Source organism: Podarcis bocagei, assembly GCF_964188305.1.
Source record: "Podarcis bocagei genome assembly, chromosome: 14".
Lineage (NCBI taxonomy): Eukaryota > Metazoa > Chordata > Lepidosauria > Squamata > Lacertidae > Podarcis > Podarcis bocagei.
The window spans coordinates 36,292,102-36,312,467 of NC_138139.1; the positions used below are offsets into that span (position 1 = coordinate 36,292,102).

Here is a 20,366-nt window from a genome sequence, read left to right on the forward strand (position 1 = left end):
CAACACAGGTGGACAACTTGCAAAAGAGCTGCTGGAGGAGAGATATGCGGAGACCCTAGATAGAACTGTGAGTAGAGGGCTTTGCCACAATTTAGACCCCCTGGGAAACTCACCCAACCTAAGCTGCTGTAGCGGGGTGCTGGGTGTGTGGAGAGTAGCTGAATGAGACACAGCTGTGGGCAGCCTGATTGGGCTCCATCAACCTTGGTGTCTGCCCATAATGGTTTAATTGTGTGTTTCTGTAACATTTATCATTGTTTTCAGTGTTCACTGCTCAGAGATATTTATATATATTAAGTGATATAGAAATGGTCTAAACAAAAACCTTGAACAATTTCAGCAATGTGTAAAATAGAGGAAAGGCAGGGTCCCTTAAATATAAAAATATGCAGTAGGTACAAGGATACTAGTTCTATAATAAAGTAATTAAGACCACCTGATTGCTAAGTCGGCTTAATATTTACTTTCACCAAACAGACAGCTTACCTTGCCTTTGTGTGTTTCTTGCAACCACTGACGGAGTCTGATCAGGCAGCTTTCCTGCATGGGAGTCAATTGTCCTAGGTACCTTTCTATGTAATCAGCATCTAGTTTGTCAGCTGAGGAGCAGGAAGAAAACAGTCCCATAAGGAAGCAAGTCAATAAGACCAGTAACATATTTCTTCCAATTATTATTGCTTCCAACAGCAACACAGCAAAACAGCTTCTGTCTTATACAAAAAATGGTGGAATATAGTTGCAATAAAATAAAATTTTAAAGAAATCAAAATAACAATAAATGCAAAATACCTAGATGAACTGGAGTGGAATATCACCCCTTAGCATGTACCTTTATTACAAAGCAGCTATAGGCACTATTTTTACAAGGGGGGAAATGATATTCCATCAGTGCTCACAAAAGGGACTACAGCAGGACAAAACACAAACCCTTTGCTATGTGGGCACTCTCTGGATATAATAGTGCAAGGTACTGGAACAAGAGACAAGTAGAAACATTTGGAGTAGTAAGGCAGATATGCACCAACAGGCATGCACAGCCAACCACTAGCAAAGGGGACTCTGTAACAGGAGGAGAATATCCTGGGATTGCAGCTGTGATGGGAGCAAATGGGAACAAGAGGGAGTGAAGGAGGGAAAGGATTTTCTGGATCGGCTCCATATAATGTTTTTGTTCCTGAACTCAGTAGTCCAGAGTAGACCTGATGAAATGCCTTAGGATAAGCAGCTGCCAGACTGCAGGAATGCCATAGTCAAAATTAGGCTCTCCCAAATTATCCAGAACATAAAGATATCTAGTTACAGGTAGGTAGCTGTGTTGGTCTGCCGTAGTCAAAACAAAATTTTAAAAATCCTTCCCGTAGCACCTTAGAGACCAACTAAGTATGTTACTGGTACGAGCTTTCGTGTGCATGCAAACTTCTTCAGGTATGCACACGAAAGCTCATACCAATAACAAACTTAGTTGGTCTCTAAGGTGCTACTGGAAGGAATTTTTTTAATTATAAAGATATCTAGAGACAGGATTGCAAACTATTGGTCAGGCATGAAAAAAGAAAGGAGGGTAAGCTGTGGCAGGTTTCAAGCTGAAAAATGCTGAAAGCATCCTAGTGAGATAGCAAGGAACTGCTGACTGGCTTACAAGCACATACCATCGGGCGTTGATGCCTCCACAGAGGAGCAGGTGCTGCCTCGCTGTTCTTTGTCACTTCCGTGTGGGGGGGCTGCTGCTGGTACAGTGCCACACTCACATCCTGATGAAGGCCTCTTAGCTGTTTTCCCTCTGACTGCTGGAGGAGTCCATCGGGGGATAAAAGTGATCCCCTGGGAAATCAGTTCCTTTAGATAATGCTCTATCACTTCTTTGCCCTGAAAATTAAATGATTTATTAGAGTTATATTCTCAGTCTATATGGCCTATACAGATTTGTCAATGAAGGATATTTACATGCAAAAGAAAATGTATGCAATGTTTGCCTAGTTAGTGGATGGAGTTCTAGGTGTGAATCTAGGTTCAAATCCAGTTTTATCTGTGAACTTTATCCCAGCCGTACCCTCTCAGGCCAACGCCAACACACCCACAACCCACACACTTGCAGTATTGCCTATATTCCCTTTAACAAAAATAATCTGGCAAGTCCAGATTATTGGAGACATCTATACAGCAAACACACAAACACATTTGGATGTATAAACATTATCTCATATTCTCTATATTTAATATGTTACAATATGAGAAAGGATACCCTGGAATAAACAAAGTAAACCAGGAATAGAAAGATGGTTAATTCTTTTAAAAATATTTGCATTCCCATTTAGGAGAACACAAAGAGCTAGTGTCTTAAACCTGATAGATCCATCCCAGAAAAGGCAGAGCCTAGGAAGGACGTAAGGTCTCATTTGGGCACCACAACTTATCAAAACATGTTGTGACCTTGGAGCTGTGCAAGGTCCAACTGCTTGAGTCCAATCCAATCTGCTCTCCTGACTTGTGGGCTGATTTAAACCTGCTTTTTTTTTTGATGGCCCAGCCGACAACATTCTCTAGTTCTGCTGGCTTGCAGGCAGAGCAGGTCAAGACAATAAAGTGCTTGGAGTTATGCTTGGGCAGTATCTTACAGCAAGTTTTGTCTAAAGTAATTCATTTATTCTATTTATTCAACCAATCACAGCTCACCCGCTTGATGTTGGCTGTGTACTGTTTCATTGCAATTTTCTCCACTGTGTTTTCGAAGCCAAAGAATGACTTGATGTCAAGAGATGCAGATTGTTCAAAGCATGTCCAGTCTTCATTCTCAGGGTGAACCTAACCTCGGACACAGATATGTCACAGTTAGAATAAGTGCAGCATACTCTAGAAAGGCTGTTCATGATAAAGGCAGTGAAACCAGTTCTCAAATGTACTTCCTTTTTGTCTGTTCTCCTTCTAAGAAGACTGAACATTTCCTTTTGGTGTAATTGTCAAAAAGGAATAAAGAGTGCAGTTGGCAGCTGAAATGATGACTCACCTTGAAAACTGGTTTATATGGACATCTATTGCCTAGTGTTCCTACCTGTTGGAGACAGGGTTAGCGTGGCATTTGAACTGCTTTGCCTCAAGTCACAAAGTTTTCCTGACACTTCAGGGAGTTTGTAGTTTCTGTTCCAGTCACTGTAGCAGTAGATAGGCTATCCACCCAGTGAGAATGGGTGGAAGATTCTCAGCAAAATAAATTGACTGAGGAAAATATAGAATTAAGGCCAAGCTGAGAATGAACTCATAAAGCTCAGGCTCCATAAAAGTATTCCTCTTTCCCTCTCCCACTCATCAATTGGTATGCAAATTATAGTGATATTCCATGAAGTCACCCTCTTTCAGAACTCAAGTCAGGTCAAGAACTAGATGTGATGGTGGGAAACCCACGTGCTGAACAGCTGTAAAGTAGGGGAGATAACACAATCTCCAAGTAAAAAGCTGTGGGCAGGAGGGGTTGCTGAACCCTTCTGATGGTTCCTTCATACCATTTTTCTTCAAGCTTGAAGATCTGAAATATGCCAGCTAGTAGAAAAATAGTATGGAGGGGGAAGCGACAGTTGGAAGGATTCAGCACCACACCACCCACCATTTTCCCACTTGAAATCACCTGCCTAGCTTTTCAGAATTTGGGTAGTGACCTATATTTGAAGACAAAGGTCTGCTTCCTTCATGTCTCATTCCATCCTCAGGCAGCACCTGAGATAAAGCCAAAGAGACAGCAGAATAGAAGTGCCACTGTATTTTTAAGCAGCTGCACACAACACAATTGTTCTTAGCTGTAGAGAAATAGACTGAAATTTAAGAGACCTGTAGGCTTTAGTCACAAAAGGTCACCCAAAGCAGCAGAAGTTCCAAGTCTCTCAGCTTTCAAGAAGCTGCTGTCTTGAATGCATGCCAACAAAGCAGATAAGTAAGGTAACACAATCTGAGCTTTTGTTTATCAAACACAAAAGGGTATTTAATTGCTTTCCGAGATAGACTAAGCTGCTCTTAAATGTCACTGGTAGAACCAAGCCATAAACCTCTGCTGCACCAAATATAGGCTTACATGGCAGATGACACACTATTGTTATAACAGCTACCTGGCTACATAGTGGTGGGGTTGCAGCAAATATCACTAACAAAAAAATAAGTGGGAGACATAAGGAAGAAAGAACATGAGGCAGGGAATCTAGGAACTACGTTCACTTAGGGTACAGTTGTTCCTTCTGGTTTCTGCTGCTCTAATTATGAGAGTTTTGAAGTGCACAGCTATATTAAGACAATCGATAGTATAGACCAGAACAGCCCTGTACCAAATTCAGCTCCCCCTACCTTACAATCCCTGGGACCAAGATAACAGCAGGCATTTTGCTAATCTAATGTTAGATATTGCAGCTTGGTAACATGTGTGTCAGGCTGGTCAGTTAAGCATTGGCAGAACACAAATGTATGCTCAACTCAAGTGAAAACCACAAACACAGACAGCCTTATAACTGTCCTAGTAGCCCTCTGCTTATCAACACAATACCGTATTTCATGCATACTGGTCGCCACCGCATAATAGTTGCACCTCCCCTTTTCTGGACCCCCGAAATGGTCCCAGAGCATTCCCCACATAATAGTCACAGGGTAACTTATGCGGCTCCACTAGGCTTCAGGCCCCTTCATTTCCTCCTCCAGCTACTGCCACCCCTGCTCCCCTTGTACCTCGCCATCTCGGGCATGAGCTCCTAGCAGGAGCGGAGTGGGAGAGAATGTTTCTCCCCATCCGCCTGCTGCTTTTTTATTGTTGTTTCAATGGGAACCAATGGAGGGGATGGCCAGGCCATGTGCATTGAGGGGAGATGTGGCGGGAGGTGGCAGGCCTGGCTGCCGGCACCACTCGTTTGCTGTTCCCACGGCATTCCTTACCAGAACTTCCTGTCCAAATTTGAATGGCTATTCCGCTCTTGCAATGCAAAATATAGAGCAGTTTCGTTCACCATAGAGATTCTGATAAATGAGCGACACCACTGCATGTCAGTAGTCTGGACAAGAGAACATACGCACAAGGGAGGCTTCATTTTTACAGAAAGGTACACTAGTGTCTTTCTGTTTTCTCTCCCCATAACAACAGTTACTTTGTCTCTGGTTCACGCTCACTCTTCCCGTGCCGCTGGCCCAGCTCCTTGAATCCACCTGCTGTAGTCCCTACTTTTCCACCCTCACATAATGGTTGCACTTTCATATTTCCCCGCATAATAGTCACAAGCTCCTTTTTGGAAAGGAAAAATCGTAACCAAAAATGCAACCATTACATGATGAAATACAGTAGCTCTGGAACTAGATGATTTTTCAGCATCAGTACAGTACTGATATTTGGATCTTAGCTAAAGAGAACCAAGAAAAAAAGAAAAAATAACAACACAATCCCATCTGAAATGTATGCCTCACCATTCAGCAGCCAACTATTATCCCCAGAGCACTTTCCCTTTTTTCAGTTTAGGACACCTCCAAAAGCAGCAAGCAGAGATAACTTATCTTCTTTGCCAGTATAAGTATAAGTATAAGGGTTACAACCCTTCAAACAAACGTAAAGGCAAAGGTAAAGGTACCCCTGCCTGCACGGGCCAGTCTTGCCAGACTCTAGGGTTGTGCACTCATCTCACTGTATAGGCCGGGAGCCAGCGCTATCCACAGACACTTCCGGGTCACGTGGCCAGCGTGACAAGCTGCATCTGGCGAGCCAGCACAGCACACGGAACGCCATTTACCTTCCCGCTGGTAAGCAGTCCCTATTTATCTACTTGCACCCAGGGGTTCTTTCGAACTGCTAGGTTGGCAGGCGCTGGGACCGACCGAGGGGAGCGCACCCCGCCGTGGGGATTCGAACCACCGACCATGTGATTGGCAAGTCCTAGGCGCTGAGGTTTTACCCACAGCGCCACCCGCGTCCCTCAAACAAACATACAGAGATGCAAATCCAAACTAGTAAAATCTGCATTGTTACAGCCTACTGTACAAGCCTGAGAATGTTATTCCTAGTAACAATAAGACAGAAAGCACTACTAGAGCCACCAAGATTCAAACCCACCCAATGCACTTTGAAGAGAAGGGAAATCTGATAGACAGAATGCTTACTGAATAGTTACATGTCTCCAGGACAATAACACGGTTGGCAAAAGTCTCATTATGAGCTTCAATCACAAGAGTTCGCTCCTTCCAGTTGACTGTGTTTTTTTGTATGAAAAAGACATACTCTACTCCAGCAATCTGAAAAAGAGAAATAAAATTAGTATGTAAGGACTACAATGAGCACAGCCCAGGCAGCCTTAAGAGTACATTTCTATGAGGAATCTTAGCTCTCACCTTCTTCAGTAACCGAGGTGCATCTACATTCAATTTACAGCTGCGTTCAATTATGTGGATGGCTCCATCATCACTCTTGGATTCACTAAGGATCTCACTGCCCAGAAAAACAGGGATCTCTGGGCAAGTGGGGAAGCGCTTTTCATAAGCCTGAAACACACACACACACACACACAAAGAGAGAGAGAGAGAGAGAGAGAGAGAGAGAATATGTTAATACTGTAATACTGTAAAGGCCATTCTTCTGTTCTTGGAATCTTCTTGTTCTTTATCACACAACTCTGCAGCACACATCACTGTAATGAATGAAAGTGGATGGTGTTTGAAAGCTTTTTTTTTTTAAAAAAAAGGTGGATGAATGCCTGTGAACCTGAACAGTAACACACACATGGAATCTGCTGTGCCTTTGCTCACTGAATGCCTGTGCAGCTGTGTGTGATTATTAAATATTAAAATAATATTGAATAAAATGATTATGATGTGATTTGGGCTGAGGTGAAACCATGGTAGAGGTCAGTGGAAGCGTTATATCATGGGTGTTAGACTTCCATGGTGTAACAGAGTGTTAGACTAGGACCTGGGACACTAGGGTTCAGCATGCCCAGTGGTCAGGGGTGATAGAAACTGGAGTCCAACAATATCTTAATGACCACAGGTACCACATTCTTCATCTACTTTGACTGGCAGCAGCTCTCCAGGGCCGCAGACAGAGGAAGTTTTTCACTACTTGCTACCTGACCCTTCTTTCTTTTCCTGGTGGTACCAAAGATTGAAGCCAAGACCCTCTGAATGCAGAGGATGTGACCTACCATTGAGCTGTACCCACTGCCCAAACACAATATGAAAAGTCAGGACAGAAAAACCCTGGATAGCTATTAAAAATAGTAAAAAGATAAAAGAATGTTACATGCCATGCCCAATCTCTGCTGAGTAGTAGTTAAGATTTCAGGGGGTTCCAGGCACTCTCAGGGTTGTGTTTCCATTGGAAAATCAAGGCACAGAGAAGTCTGTAGTGTCTTAGAAATATGGTTTATTCATACATATCTACACCTGAAGCCTTCAATGGAGAGAGAGTGCAAAACATTACACCCCAAAAGTGTCCTTTGTTGCTCCTTTTATAGCTTCTGCAAGCTTGGGTCCAAAGCAGCAGCCAGTCATGGCCCCTGGTTTCTCAGTGCAGCCTCTCCTAGCCAGTGCGCATGGAGTTCTCCCTAATTTCCAGAACACCTTGCCAAAAACCTCTGTGTAAGAGGACAACTTGTTTTCCTGTAACATGACACCCATGCTGCCCTGGCAACCTCCCATAAGGTCTTTTGTCTTGTGGATGGCTTTTGCAAACCACAGAGCCTAGGGCTTGCCAATTAGAAGGTCGGCGGTTCGAATCCCTGTGACAGAGTGAGCTCCCGTCGCTCGGTCCCTGCTCCTGCCAAGCTAGCAGTTCGAAAGCACATCAAAGTGCAAGTAGATAAATAGGTACTGCTCCGCCAGGAAGGTAAACGGCCTTTCCATGCGCTGCTCTGGTTTGCCAGAAGCAGCTTAGTCATGCTGGCCACATGACCTGGAAGCTGTCTGCGGACAAACGCCGGCTCCCTCAGCCAGTAAAGCGAGATGAGCGCCGCAATCCCAGAGTCGTCTGCGACTGGACTTAATGGTCAGGGGTCCCTTTACCTTTTTAATGGCAGGGCCATTATCTCCATCTGCCCCTCTATCTGGCAGAAAAACAAACTCATAACAAGAACTTTTGAAGACTGTTTAATTACTTTTTATTTATATAAAGGATGTATTTAGTAAAAAAAAAAATGCATTTCTTTCCTCCTCATTTTTTAGATTGACTTTGAGTTTCAAGTAGCAAGGGATTATTCCCCATTGTTTGACTCCCCTGTTGCCCCCAAGTTCCTATCCCATCCTTTGGGGGGTATCGTTTTGTTCTTATTATTATTATGTATTTTGTATTTTTATGCTGTGTACTTCCCTGAGATCTACGAAGGAAGGTTGGTATACAAATTTAATAAATCATCACCATCATTTTCTAGCTAAAACACAAAGCCCTTGTGTTATGTAAGATGCCCTGTCCCCAACTGGCTCTTGGAAATCAATACAGACTATGGGAACCACACAACTACTGTTATTGTTTTTTGAGCAGTTGTTGTTAAGACTGGCTCATATGAAAATCAGTTGCTATGTGGCAGAAGCTGACCAATAGATATGTCACAGTAGTAAAGGATCTATAGTGAAAGTCTCCAGAGATAATGCTATGCAGAGCTACTATTTTGGGCAGAATCCCAAAAACAAAGAACAATGGAACAGTTTAAGAAATACACAATAGTCTGTTTCAGGCCAATTGGGGGCTCTGGCAAGCGTGGAATGGCTTATACTGAAAAACTCAATTATGCTAGATTTTAGAACACGTCTTTGGACTTCTATATCCAAGACATTTAACAATCAAGATATTTTGCAGCACAGTCGCTGATCACAACTCAGGCAAGCAGTGAACAGCTGATGTTATATTTAACATGGTTCACCTTTAACATGACAACTTTGCTAAGGATTAAATTACATTTGATGATGCCCAAGTTACCATGACCTCTCAACTTTGTGTGGTGCAAAATTCCTGCATGGATCAAATGAGGGGAGAATACTGTAGGTAAGGTCTATATAGGTTTTTTATAATAATAATAATAATAGCCTCACTTCTCACAATGAGGGAACCGCCAGAAGGCCCTCGGCACTGGACCTCAGCGTCCGGGTTTATTACTCAGGATTTGCTAGGGGAAATGATGATGATAATAATAATAATAATAATAATAATAATAATAATAATAATAATAATAATAATACATTTAGGGATGAAAATCTTCAAAAGATAGATGAAAGTTGTTTCAGCTGGAACTTGAGAAGGAAATGGCATTATGAATAGATGCAAACCCTTTCTTTAAAATAAGATGCATTCCTAGAAAAGGTTCTAAAAAGATATACATTAACCCAGCAATTCTCTCAATATATGTGATTTTAAAACAAGATTTGGAGTCCTGCTGAAATTGTGGAGCGGAGCAAAGAGAACCAACTGTATTCTGGCTGATTTTAGATGTCAAACATATCACATGGCAGAGCAAACTCAGTAAAGGCTAACGGAGTCAATGTGCATCTGCATAATTTTCACAAAGTAAGAAGCCCTACATGTGAGACTTCTATGGATCCTAACAAAAATTCATAAGTGTATTTTTTGATCAGAAAAGTGACTGCAATGACAAAAAAGCAATTATTTTGTTTGGTAAAAACTGAAACACAAATGAACAAAGGAGGACATTAGCTTCTTATTAGCTCTTGCATCCTGCCACTATGTCAAGGAGCTTAAGAGTGGCAGTTAAGCCTTACAGCCATCCTGTGAAAGGTGGCCATTTGCCCAAAGTCATCTAATGAAATTTGCAGCCAAGCAGGGATTTGAACCTGAGTATTCCAAACCTGCAGCCAATGCGCCACTTTCTTTTAGCCAGCATTTAAGTATCTAGGCCAGTCTTCCCCAACCTGGTGCCCTCCAGGTGCTTTGGACTTCAAGTTCCATCTTCCCTGACCTTTTGACCATACTAACTGGGGCCAACAGGAATTGCAATCCTAAACATCTAGAAGGCAGCAGGTGGAGGGATATAAGCACCAATTCTACCATCAGAGGACTACGACACAAGCTATTCTTTCATCTTATCATGGTCTATTTTTGCATGCCAGGTAGGACAAGGAGGGAACAAAGCACAGAGGCAGTATCAAGGGCAGCGAACTAGGCAAAGCTTGTTGGCAAGCCAAGGAAAAGAACAAGTTCAGCCAATGAGGACAGCTGGCTGAGAACAGCAAAGTATGTGTCACTCTGTGATTGACAAGACAGTTTCCACTTGCCAGGGACTGCAGTGAAATTTCATTAACTGGAATATGTAATCAAAACCAAGCCCTCGGTCAGAGTTTTATAGTTACCTGATTTGCATCTATTCAAAAGGCCATGGCTAGGTTATTTAATCACATGGGGTCCAAGGACTGAGTTTTGTATGTCTGAAATAGGACACTACTTCAAAGATTCAGTGTTCTACATTGTTGATGTTGTAGTTGTTGCTGTTGTTGATAAAGTCACTTTCTTCAAAAATGTGATCCAAACCAACTTACAAAAATAGTGTAAATAAAGAACTGTTAAAGTGAAGGTATTCAAGCCTTAGCTGGCTAGGTCATATCACAGCTATATAAATACCAATTCTATGAAAATTCTCTTTCCTATTTCAGGTTTTTCCAATATACATTTCTCCTGTTATGCTTAAAAATGGCAAATTAAATTAATTTCTTTTATTCCTTTTATTTTATTCGCTTTTAGGAAAAAGAACCAGACTCAGTCAATAAATATTTTTTTAGGCACAGGAACAAAGGAGGGCTAGGAATACCCAATCTTGAACAATACTATGCAGCTTTCTAAATTAAATCATTGGCACCCTCATTAAAGGCAAAGTGGATATTTCATGGATACAAACAGAAAGCACCCACACAAGACTATTGGTACATGCTCTGCCCTTCCTGTGGTTGTCTCACAGAACAAGAAAAGGTGGGAAATCCATTCTTAAAAGTAACATTGATGGTGTGGTGGAATTGGAATTCAGTTTTGGCTCCTAGGCTTTCAGCGTGGATGCCTCTGTTAGATCACTCCTCATTAAAACATGCAGATAAATATAAGCAACGCCTAGATTTTGAAACAAATGGTTTCTATAGAATTAGAGATAAGTTTGTAAGAGCTAAAGCAATCGCAAAATAGGATCTGGTGGCAAAGACAAAAGGCATAAAATTGTCATGGCTACAACTGTATCAATGGTGCACTTTTGTAAAGTATCTGGAATGCATGGGTGAGGGCTTCGGACCCTTGACACTTTTTGATTTGCTATGTAGCAGATCTAGCCATGACACAAAACATCTTCCTCCCAGAATCTCAGCACTATAAAACACCTGGCTGCAAATGTTTAACTAGGCAACACTGTTAGTACACAAATTCAACACAGACACAAGTGTACATGTATAGTCGCTATCAGGTTCCTTATAGCTGCCTTGTTGAAGCTGTGACCTAGCCTGAACCTGCTTTGTGCAATACCATATTATCACAACACATGGAGATTTAGCTGTAGGCCTAACAAGGAGGAAAAAGTTGTGACTAAATGTGTATTTCAGGATGAAGCACAATGCTCAAATGAATACTGTACAATGGAAGAGCTACACAATAGGAATGCTGCTATGGGGACCGTTCCTTCAAGTTATTCAAGGAAAAGTTTCTAAGCAAACAGACCTCAGCTATAGCCGCAAGTCAGTACAAAATGCTTGGTTTTAATTTTAGCAGATGGTAGAAAAGAATTGTGTGTTCTGCAAGTTATGCCAGCTAGGACATGCAGATGGAATGGGCATGTGCCTATCCAGAGTCCCATATATCAGCATTTTGCTCTCAGCATAAGTAGGAACTTCCCATATCTGTATATGAGGATCAACCTGACTATAAATGAAGCTGTCTGATCAACAGTCCTGATACCAATCACAAATGTGAAGTCCCCCCCCCCCCGCCCGACTGCAGGATAATGAGAGGAGCAGCAAAGAAACTGGACAAAGCCTGGCACCTGTTCCGCAATACCCACTGTGACAGAGTGTACTGTCACAACATCTCTATCTTATGGGCAGGATGAAGTAGTTTCCTATGCATTCTACTTGTGGAAAAGTTATCGCCAAGTCTATTTACTCATTTCAACTATATAACAAATAGTAATGATTAACAGCCCAGATTAAAGTAAAGATAGGATCAGATTGGCTGCTGGTTTTCCTTACTATTCTATGAAGAAGAAGAAACGTGGACATTAGAAGTAAAAATTCAAACATATGTTTTCGCACACAGAGTAGCAAAAGAGAAATTGCAAATGTTCAACGCAAAAAAGAGTAAATAATAATAATAATAATAATAATAATAATAATAATAATAATAACAATAACAATAATAATAATACATTTATTCCCTGCCCATCTGGCTGTGTTTCTTCCCCAGCCACTCTGGGCGGCTTCCAGCAAAATATTAAAATACAATAATTAATCAAATATTAAAAGCTTCCCTAAACAGGGCTGCCTTCAGATGTCTTCTAAAAGTCAGATAGTTGTTTATTTCTTTGACATCTGGTGGGAGGGCATTCCACAGGGCGGGCGCCACTACCGAGAAGGCCCTCTGCCTGGTGGCCTGTAATTTCACTTCTCGCAGTGAGGCAACTGCCAGAAGGCCCTTGGCGCTGGACCTCAGTGCTTGCTCAGAAACCCTTTTCCTAGTCTTCTTTTTGGTCAGTCTTATGGCTACTTCCTAGTTATATTTCTTCAGGGAAATGCATTTGAAAGTTAGTCCTGTAAGAAAAATCATAAACTGGCAAGCAGTTACAAACCAATGATGAGTCAGACACAATGTATGAGAGTCTGGAAATGGATTAGCCTATCTATGTATCTGCCACAACACCACCACACACATTCCACGACAGTACAGCTGCCAGGCCACATACGAAGGGGTCAATGAATACTGTAAGCTAGCCCCATATTGTGTCTGAATCTAAAATTACAAAATACATCCCTAAGCAACAGTACATTCACAAACTACACAAAGTCATGTTCCATTGCAGATGTATTTCCTATGTGGCTGGAGGGCCTATGGTGCATCTCATGTGCAGAGCCATCCAAGGATACGGTAGGCCACTGGGGACAAGTCTGCCATTTTGACATTCGGATACGGACAGAGCTCTGTCAAACCACTTTAGCTGCTCTCCACAAACCTCTGAAATCATCAGCTCAAGTCTCCTAACTGCTTCAAAGGAAATTCAGTCGCTAAGGAACTGCTCTTTGCTGCAGGGAGAATCCTCTAACGAATGCAAAGCTTGAGGGAGCAAAAGTCTGTCACATTATGCATATCCGAGTTAAGATTCTGATTTGAGAAACTTTAAATAAAAATTAAAATATTAGGGCCTCCCGGGTCTATATTTTAGGAAGTGGCTGTTTCAAGGAACTAGATTATGTTTGACCTAGATACAGTGACAACTTCTCATAGGATGGATCAGTACAATGTCAGTACCTGATGTTGAGATAAGTATGGGGAAACTAATCCAGTAAATTCATTAAACTCAACCCCATGGAAAGTATAAAGTATTTGCAAACAATCACAGTGGGTCTGCATATCACCCCTTTAAGTACAGTGTCTTCAGAAAGACTATCAAACCACATGTAGTGTAGCAGTGACTACAGCATCTCTGTTACTTACGGAGCGTGTACTGTTGAAAAACATGATAGTTTTGTTTTTTATATGATTTATTATGCTTACGCACCAACAAGATACATAAAAAGAAAATATTTATGTCATTTGTTACAAATTACACCGTTAACCAAAAAGAATAAATTTGTTTAATTGACAATAAATCTTCTTAAAATACATTGACTTCCCGTCTTCTCTATACTTCATTTCTAGTTTACTAACTTTTTGCATAAATCTATCTATTCATTTTACAATAAAACATTATTTATCCTGTATCCTTATTTCTTACTTAGTACAACTACAGAGGTTATTCAAAAGCAGCAACCGAATTCAGACTTAAGATATGTTCTTAAGATATGTTTTAAGAGGTTCTCATTTTACAATAAATACTTGTTTTGACATATCCTTCATTCTTTCAGTTAATTTGACTAACTCTGCATAGTCAACTAGTTTCTGTAATCATTCTGACCTCGAAGGGGTTTTGTCACTTTTCCAATTACTCGCAATTAAAATTCTCGTGACAATGGTGGCATATAGAAAGATATCTTTCACATTCTGAGGAATATTGGGTCCTATAATTCCCAGTAAGAACGCCTCTGGGTTTTTTTTTTGTGAATGAGGCCCCTAACATTTTTTTAAGTTCTAAATAGCCATCATCCCCAAAAGGCTTAATTTTATTACATAGCCACCACATATGGAACATTGTACCAGTACAACAAAAAACATGATATTGTTGCTTGATTTTGGGGTTGTATAATTTAATTATAAAGTAGTGCTACTGGTTTTAATTTAATTTCATTACATTCGTTTAACATGTGTAAGTCACGTTTGAGTTCATTTTTACAATGAAAGACAACTAAAATAATGAACCCAATTAAGTACAGTACTATCCTGAATGCCCTATTCCAGTCCTCTGGAGGAAAATATTCATTAAAAGAAACACGCTTCCTATAAATCAAAGTCTCATCTCCTCTGAGCAAAAGCATCTATACAATACCCACAAGATTATCATACTATTCCTTCAAATCTTTCTCCAAGAGATGCATTTCACACATTAGCAGATTTTGAATCATCAGATTGAGAAGTTGCAACACTTGGCACACAGATGGTGAAAACTGCGGCGAAGACTGTTAATACTAACAGAAACACTAAGGTGAACCTCAGAACAGCAATCTACAAGAGTGTGTTGACTGAACCCAGAGGTCCAGCACTCAAAGAGTTCATTCTTTATAAGGATCCTTTTTATTTATTTAATGAGGAATACCTCATTAAAATTGTTTAAAGTAAAAGCTTCCAGAAGGTAGAGATAATATGATCAACCAACACTTTGGCAAAATATTCCCAAAGATACAAAAGATGATCCTGCTCTTCGGCAGCACCCCAACTTTTTGTAGTCATCCTCACAAGTTAACATTTTCTACAGTCACTTCCTAAAGCAAAATCTCCACTCAAAGTTTCTGTCTACCCGTCTGCACATTCCTCAAGTGCATTTATTGTAGTCTTCATAAGAACAGGCTTTAACGATCCATCTGTTTATTCTGGCGAAGAACTGGTGAATTCCAAACCAAAACAACATAGAGATCCAGGGCTCCACTTGCCTAGAAGCGAAGCCCTTTGATATTGTTCCTTTGATATTCTTATGCTCTTTGATATTGGCCCTTTGATATTGTTAGGCTCAGAATCACATTATTGCTATTACAAAAATGTTCTCGGGCTAAATCCTAGCACTAAAAACAAAAGCTAGTGCTAGGTGTTGCCTTAAGTTAAATCATTTAAGCAACATATTTATGCTTAACTGTATAATGTAATCAAATTTCATTTTGGCAGTTACACTTTCTTGTAAGTAGCAATCTTTTTGCAACCTAGGCATCGTGGACAGACTGCACCATGTTTTTCTAGAAGCTCTTGAGTTCACACATGTGATTTAAGATATAGCTGAGGATTCAAAACATTCAGGATTCAGTTTTGTTTTTACGAGAGCATAATTCATTTAGCATGTTAGTTTCACTTTCTATAAAGCCAAGGGGTTACAACAGTACATAAGACTGCCGAAGACATTTTGTCAAGTAGAGAAAAATTCTGAAATAAAAAATGCAACAAAAAGAAATGCATCAATATTTGGTCTTTAGAAGATATATGCTACCAAACTTACAACAGATTTGTCTAGCTGCAACCCTCCTGTATTAACAGCCAATTTACTGACAACCACCTGACATCAACCATCTGTGTCTAATGGAGCTGAAGTGCACATAGGTGCTTGTTCTGTTTACCAGTGCCTTTGTGTTGAATACTGCAAAACACTCTACAGAAGGAAGTCAGGGAACTGTCACTTGAGATACCAAATGTACTTGGAAACTTTCAGTGCAATGACAACTGCTTTTGTCATCCACAACTCCACATGTTAATAGAAAATAGTTCATATGCTTGCCTGCCTCTCTCTCTGAACTGAAGCTTGCAGAGAACTTTAAATGGACTAATTCTGCAGACAAAAGTACTAAATGCCCAAAGCCATTAGCCATAACTCACAAGGGATACAGGAACATATGTCTCTTCCCCCTGGTGCGAGTCAGATAGATCTGGTAAAGATAGATGACGTTAGCAGAATAGACTTAGCCACAGTTGTTAAGACTCTCCTTCCAACTTTGTTTTTCAACAAGATCTGAAGCAAGATGCACAATACACTGGGATTTTCAAAAACCAAATATTTAGAGAGGCCAGGGATGCCAGACCTGAGTGCAAATGAAGTGGGGAGAGGAACTGCTAAGTTTCCTGAAGTCACTTGGTTATTTTAATTAAAAAATGAGAGCTGCTCTCAGAGGCATTCAAAATCGCCACCAACATTGGCACAGTGTATTTCTATACCAGATACAGAGGAGGCAGCAAGATCTCAAAGGTCACAGTTTTCAAAGGACCCCTAAATAAGGCAAAAGGCGGAAGCCAATTTGTACCATAAGGACATAAGAAGAGTCCTGTTGAATCAGAAAAACATCCTTCTAGTCCAGCATTCTGTTCTCACAGTAGCCAAGAAGATGGCTATAGACAGCTTACAAGAAGGATATGACAGCAATAGCACTTTCCTACTTGTAATCTCCTGCAACTGGTATCCAGAGATGTATTGTCTCTAACAGGGGAGGTAGAATACAGCCCTCATGATCAATAGTGATATATAGCGACATGAATCTGTCTAATCCCCTTTTAAATCTGTTAGTTGGGGGCCTCACTACATCGTGTCAGAACAAATTTAATTGTTTAACAAGGCACTGTATGGAAAAGTACTTTATTTTATAGTTCTTGTAAATTCCAAAATTCAGTTTCATTGACTAACCCTGGGTTCTAGTATTATGAAGAAAAAACTTACCTCTATCCATATTCTCCACATCATATATAATGTTATACACTTATGTTCCTTCCCAGCCCTTATTCACCTTTTAAAAAAAAACCCTAAGACTTGTAACCTGTAACTATTGCTCATTTGGGAGTTGCTCCAGCCTCTTCATCATTTTGGTTGCTCTTTTTACACTTTTACCAGCTCTACAATATCTTTTGAGGGGCAGCAACCAGAACTGTGAACTGTATTCCAAGGGCAATTGCACCATAAATAATAAAATATTTCCAGCCCCTTTCCTAATGGCCCCTAAAATGTGATGTGCCTTTTGCACAGCTACCACACACTGGATTAACATTTTCATCAAACTATTCACCATTATCCAATAATTATTTCCTGCTCAGTCATCATCAGTTCACACCCCATTTCATGTAAATGTGAAGTTACAATTTCCCCCCCAATGTACATCATTTTACACCTTGCACTGAACCACATTTGCCATTTTACTACCCATTCACCTAGTTTGGAGAGATCATTTTGGAGCTCCTAGCAATCCCTTTTTTGTTTTTACCACTGTAACTTTTACCACAAGTTTACAGCATTAGTAAACTTGACTACCTCACTGCTCACTCCTAACTCCAAATTATTAATGAAAACGTTAAAAAGAAGTGGCCCAATACAAATCCTTGAGAGAACCACTTCTTATCTATATTCATAGTGAGAACATTCCATTTATTCCTACTCTCTGCTTCCTGCTCTCTAACCAGTTACTAATCCATAACAGTACCTGCCTTTTAATCTTATGACTGCTAAACTTGCCAAATCTAATTTTTTACATTCCTTTCTGATAATTACTACAAATAAATTCAGCACTGGATGACAAAGAAGTTAGAAATATTTTTTGTGAAGTTGTGAAATTATGGTACCTTATGACAAGAAACCCAATTACAGGTTGATCCTACAGAAAATTTAACCAAAAGAACAGATATAACCTTTCATATACTGCAAATCAACACATCCTAACTCTGAATACCACACAAATCAGAGGCTTCTGAATATTTTTTGAGCCTCTAAAGCTATGAAAGACACCAGAGAAGTAATGAGAAATACCACTTACCGCCATGACCAGCTCAAATGGGTATTTGTAGACCCTAACAGGAGACTGATATTTTTGCACCATTTTCACTTCACACCTGTAATGAAAGATAACAGAAACCTGTTTTAAAAAAGAAATCTACTCTGAACATCACACAGCAAGCCTAAACATACGCACTTTAGACTCTGCAGTAGAACTGCTATTTGTCCCTTGGTGATCAAAGCCAGGAGACAGAACAGAAGCAGAGGTTCAACTAAGATGGGCCAGATTTCGAATATGGGTACCCAAGAAAAAGAAGACGTTTGTATGTGAGTCCCCAAATATTATAACCCTTTCCTTTTATCTTATTTTTGATGTCATCATATCACCACCCTGAGACTAATGCTTTTGATTTTAAAGGTTGTTTAAACCAACCACATTCAAATTTGTGCCCAGCTGTGCTAAAGTCATTTGATTTTTAATAGAAAGGGGGTGGGGAGAAAATCCAGATGCAAGCTAGCATACTTTTACAAAATGTTCTATGCACAGTTGGGGAAATTACACCATTCTGACAAGTGACTCAAAACCAGCTGGTTACCTTGAAATGAACAAAAAAGCCCTGTGGGATTGACAATACCCATCTCTGCAGTTCAGTTACCCGAACCACTGGAATTCCTCCATCTGCCCCCATCAACAGCTTTTAGCCCGCACACGCATGCCAGTTACAAGAACACTGAGAAATAATGAATGCACTCTAACAAAAAGCTCATTGAGTTCCATTCTGCAAACACTGTAGGATATGCTGCCTCCATTATTAATACTAAATGCCCAGGAATGCTAGAAGTCCAGAAGGCCTCTAGGTTTAACTTTTCTCACAAATATTCCAGGACTGAAAAGGCGAGCCACCATACAAGCAGTGAAATCAACACTGGGAACAAAGAGCTAATCAAAGAGAGCTTGAGTCAACTGTGGGAAATGAAAGAGTTAAAAACACATAGGTTCTCTACACCCACCTTCAGGAAGCTCTCCATCTAAAAGCCATTTAATGTTCTTAAGAACTACTTGTACAATTAAGTAGTAGATAGGTAGCCGTGTTGGTCTGCCATAGTAAAAAAAAAATTAAAAAAAAAAATAAAAAAATCCTTCCAGTAGCACCTTAAAGACCAACTAAGTTAGTTCTTGGTATGAGCTTTCGTGTGCATGCACACTTCTTCAGAAGTGTGCATGCACACGAAAGCTCATACCAAGAACTAATTTAGTTGGTCTTTAAGGTGCTACTGGAAGGATTTTTTTTATTTTGTACAATTAAGTTCTCTGATAAAGGAGAGGAAAAGAGAACATGGCCATTCATGGCCTTAACGATACCTGGAGTTTGCAAATTGCTTTAATCAGTCCATTAATTTTCAGAAGGTCTCAACACTTCAAGTCCACTAAGCAACCATCTGCAAATTGTGAAGTCCTGGATAAGAGTTATCACTGGTACTACACCGATTGGAATATCTAAAAGACAGAGCACATAAAGCCAGTGTTGGTGAGCGCTAACAGGACAGTCAAGCTGCAGAAAGCTTTGCTGATATCATATAACAGACACCCAAGCTACAAAAAGTGCAGGGTACCTTACAACGTAAGGATGTAAGTCCAGTACTTGGAGTGTACAGGGAACATATGAGTAGGTGCTAACAAAGTGAAGGAATATTATCTGCAAAATAAATTTAACTGTAGTCTGCCTTGCACTTGCTGATCTACCATCTAAGAAATTCATGTTACATTCTGCAGGAGGTTCAGCATTCTAAGGAAGCCTTGACCTGCCCTGGGCTATCAAGCAGCTACCAGTAGCTGCTAAAATGATGGGAAAGTATAGGCATAAGCCAGCATTTGCACTTTACTGCACTTTGGGATAATGCAACAAGTAAATTCATACAAGTGTATTTCATAAGATAACTACTCTAATCTTTTAATATTTTGCTTGCATTGTACCAAGCAGATTATCACAGATTCCTTGCTTGCTTTCCTTTCTCTTTCTCTCTCTCTCTCTCTCATACACACATACAGTACCTACCAATGGAGGCAAGCTTGCTGAGTAAATTATCCCCTTGTTTTTGTTCACAACAGCATGATCACATTTCCCTTCAGCTTTCTAGGGACAAAACCCCCAGTTTACCATCTGCCCAGGTAAGAAGAGGTTCCTGCCTTCATTGGATAAGAATGAAATGTATTACTCAGGCCTTGTGCTTGGTAACACTGTTCTAGGGAAGGGGATCCTATTTCCCTGTGGCAACTGCAGACCTGGTCAGGCAACAACAAGAACAAAAGAGATGACTTTTTATGTTATTGTTCCCCCA

The 20,366-nt window shown here is 40.4% G+C and overlaps 1 protein-coding gene across 2 annotated transcripts in view; it reads right to left on the reverse strand.

Annotated features, from left to right (window-relative positions):
• SEC14L5 (SEC14 like lipid binding 5) overlaps positions 1-20,366 on the reverse strand; it is a 53,070-nt gene that overhangs the window by 16,740 nt on the left and 15,964 nt on the right. Inside the window, exons 2-8 of one of the 2 annotated variants that reach the window (XM_081170410.1) lie at positions 19,390-19,524; positions 18,067-18,142; positions 6,343-6,492; positions 6,115-6,246; positions 2,674-2,802; positions 1,650-1,866; positions 487-599 (exon numbers count right to left, since the gene is read on the reverse strand). In XM_081170410.1, coding sequence (XP_081026536.1) covers positions 487-599; positions 1,650-1,866; positions 2,674-2,802; positions 6,115-6,246; positions 6,343-6,492; positions 18,067-18,129 — 804 coding nt within the window. In that variant the 5' untranslated portion in view covers positions 18,130-18,142; positions 19,390-19,524. The remainder of the gene's footprint in view (positions 1-486; positions 600-1,649; positions 1,867-2,673; positions 2,803-6,114; positions 6,247-6,342; positions 6,493-18,066; positions 18,143-19,389; positions 19,525-20,366) is intronic. The other variant, XM_081170411.1, reaches the window with a different exon arrangement.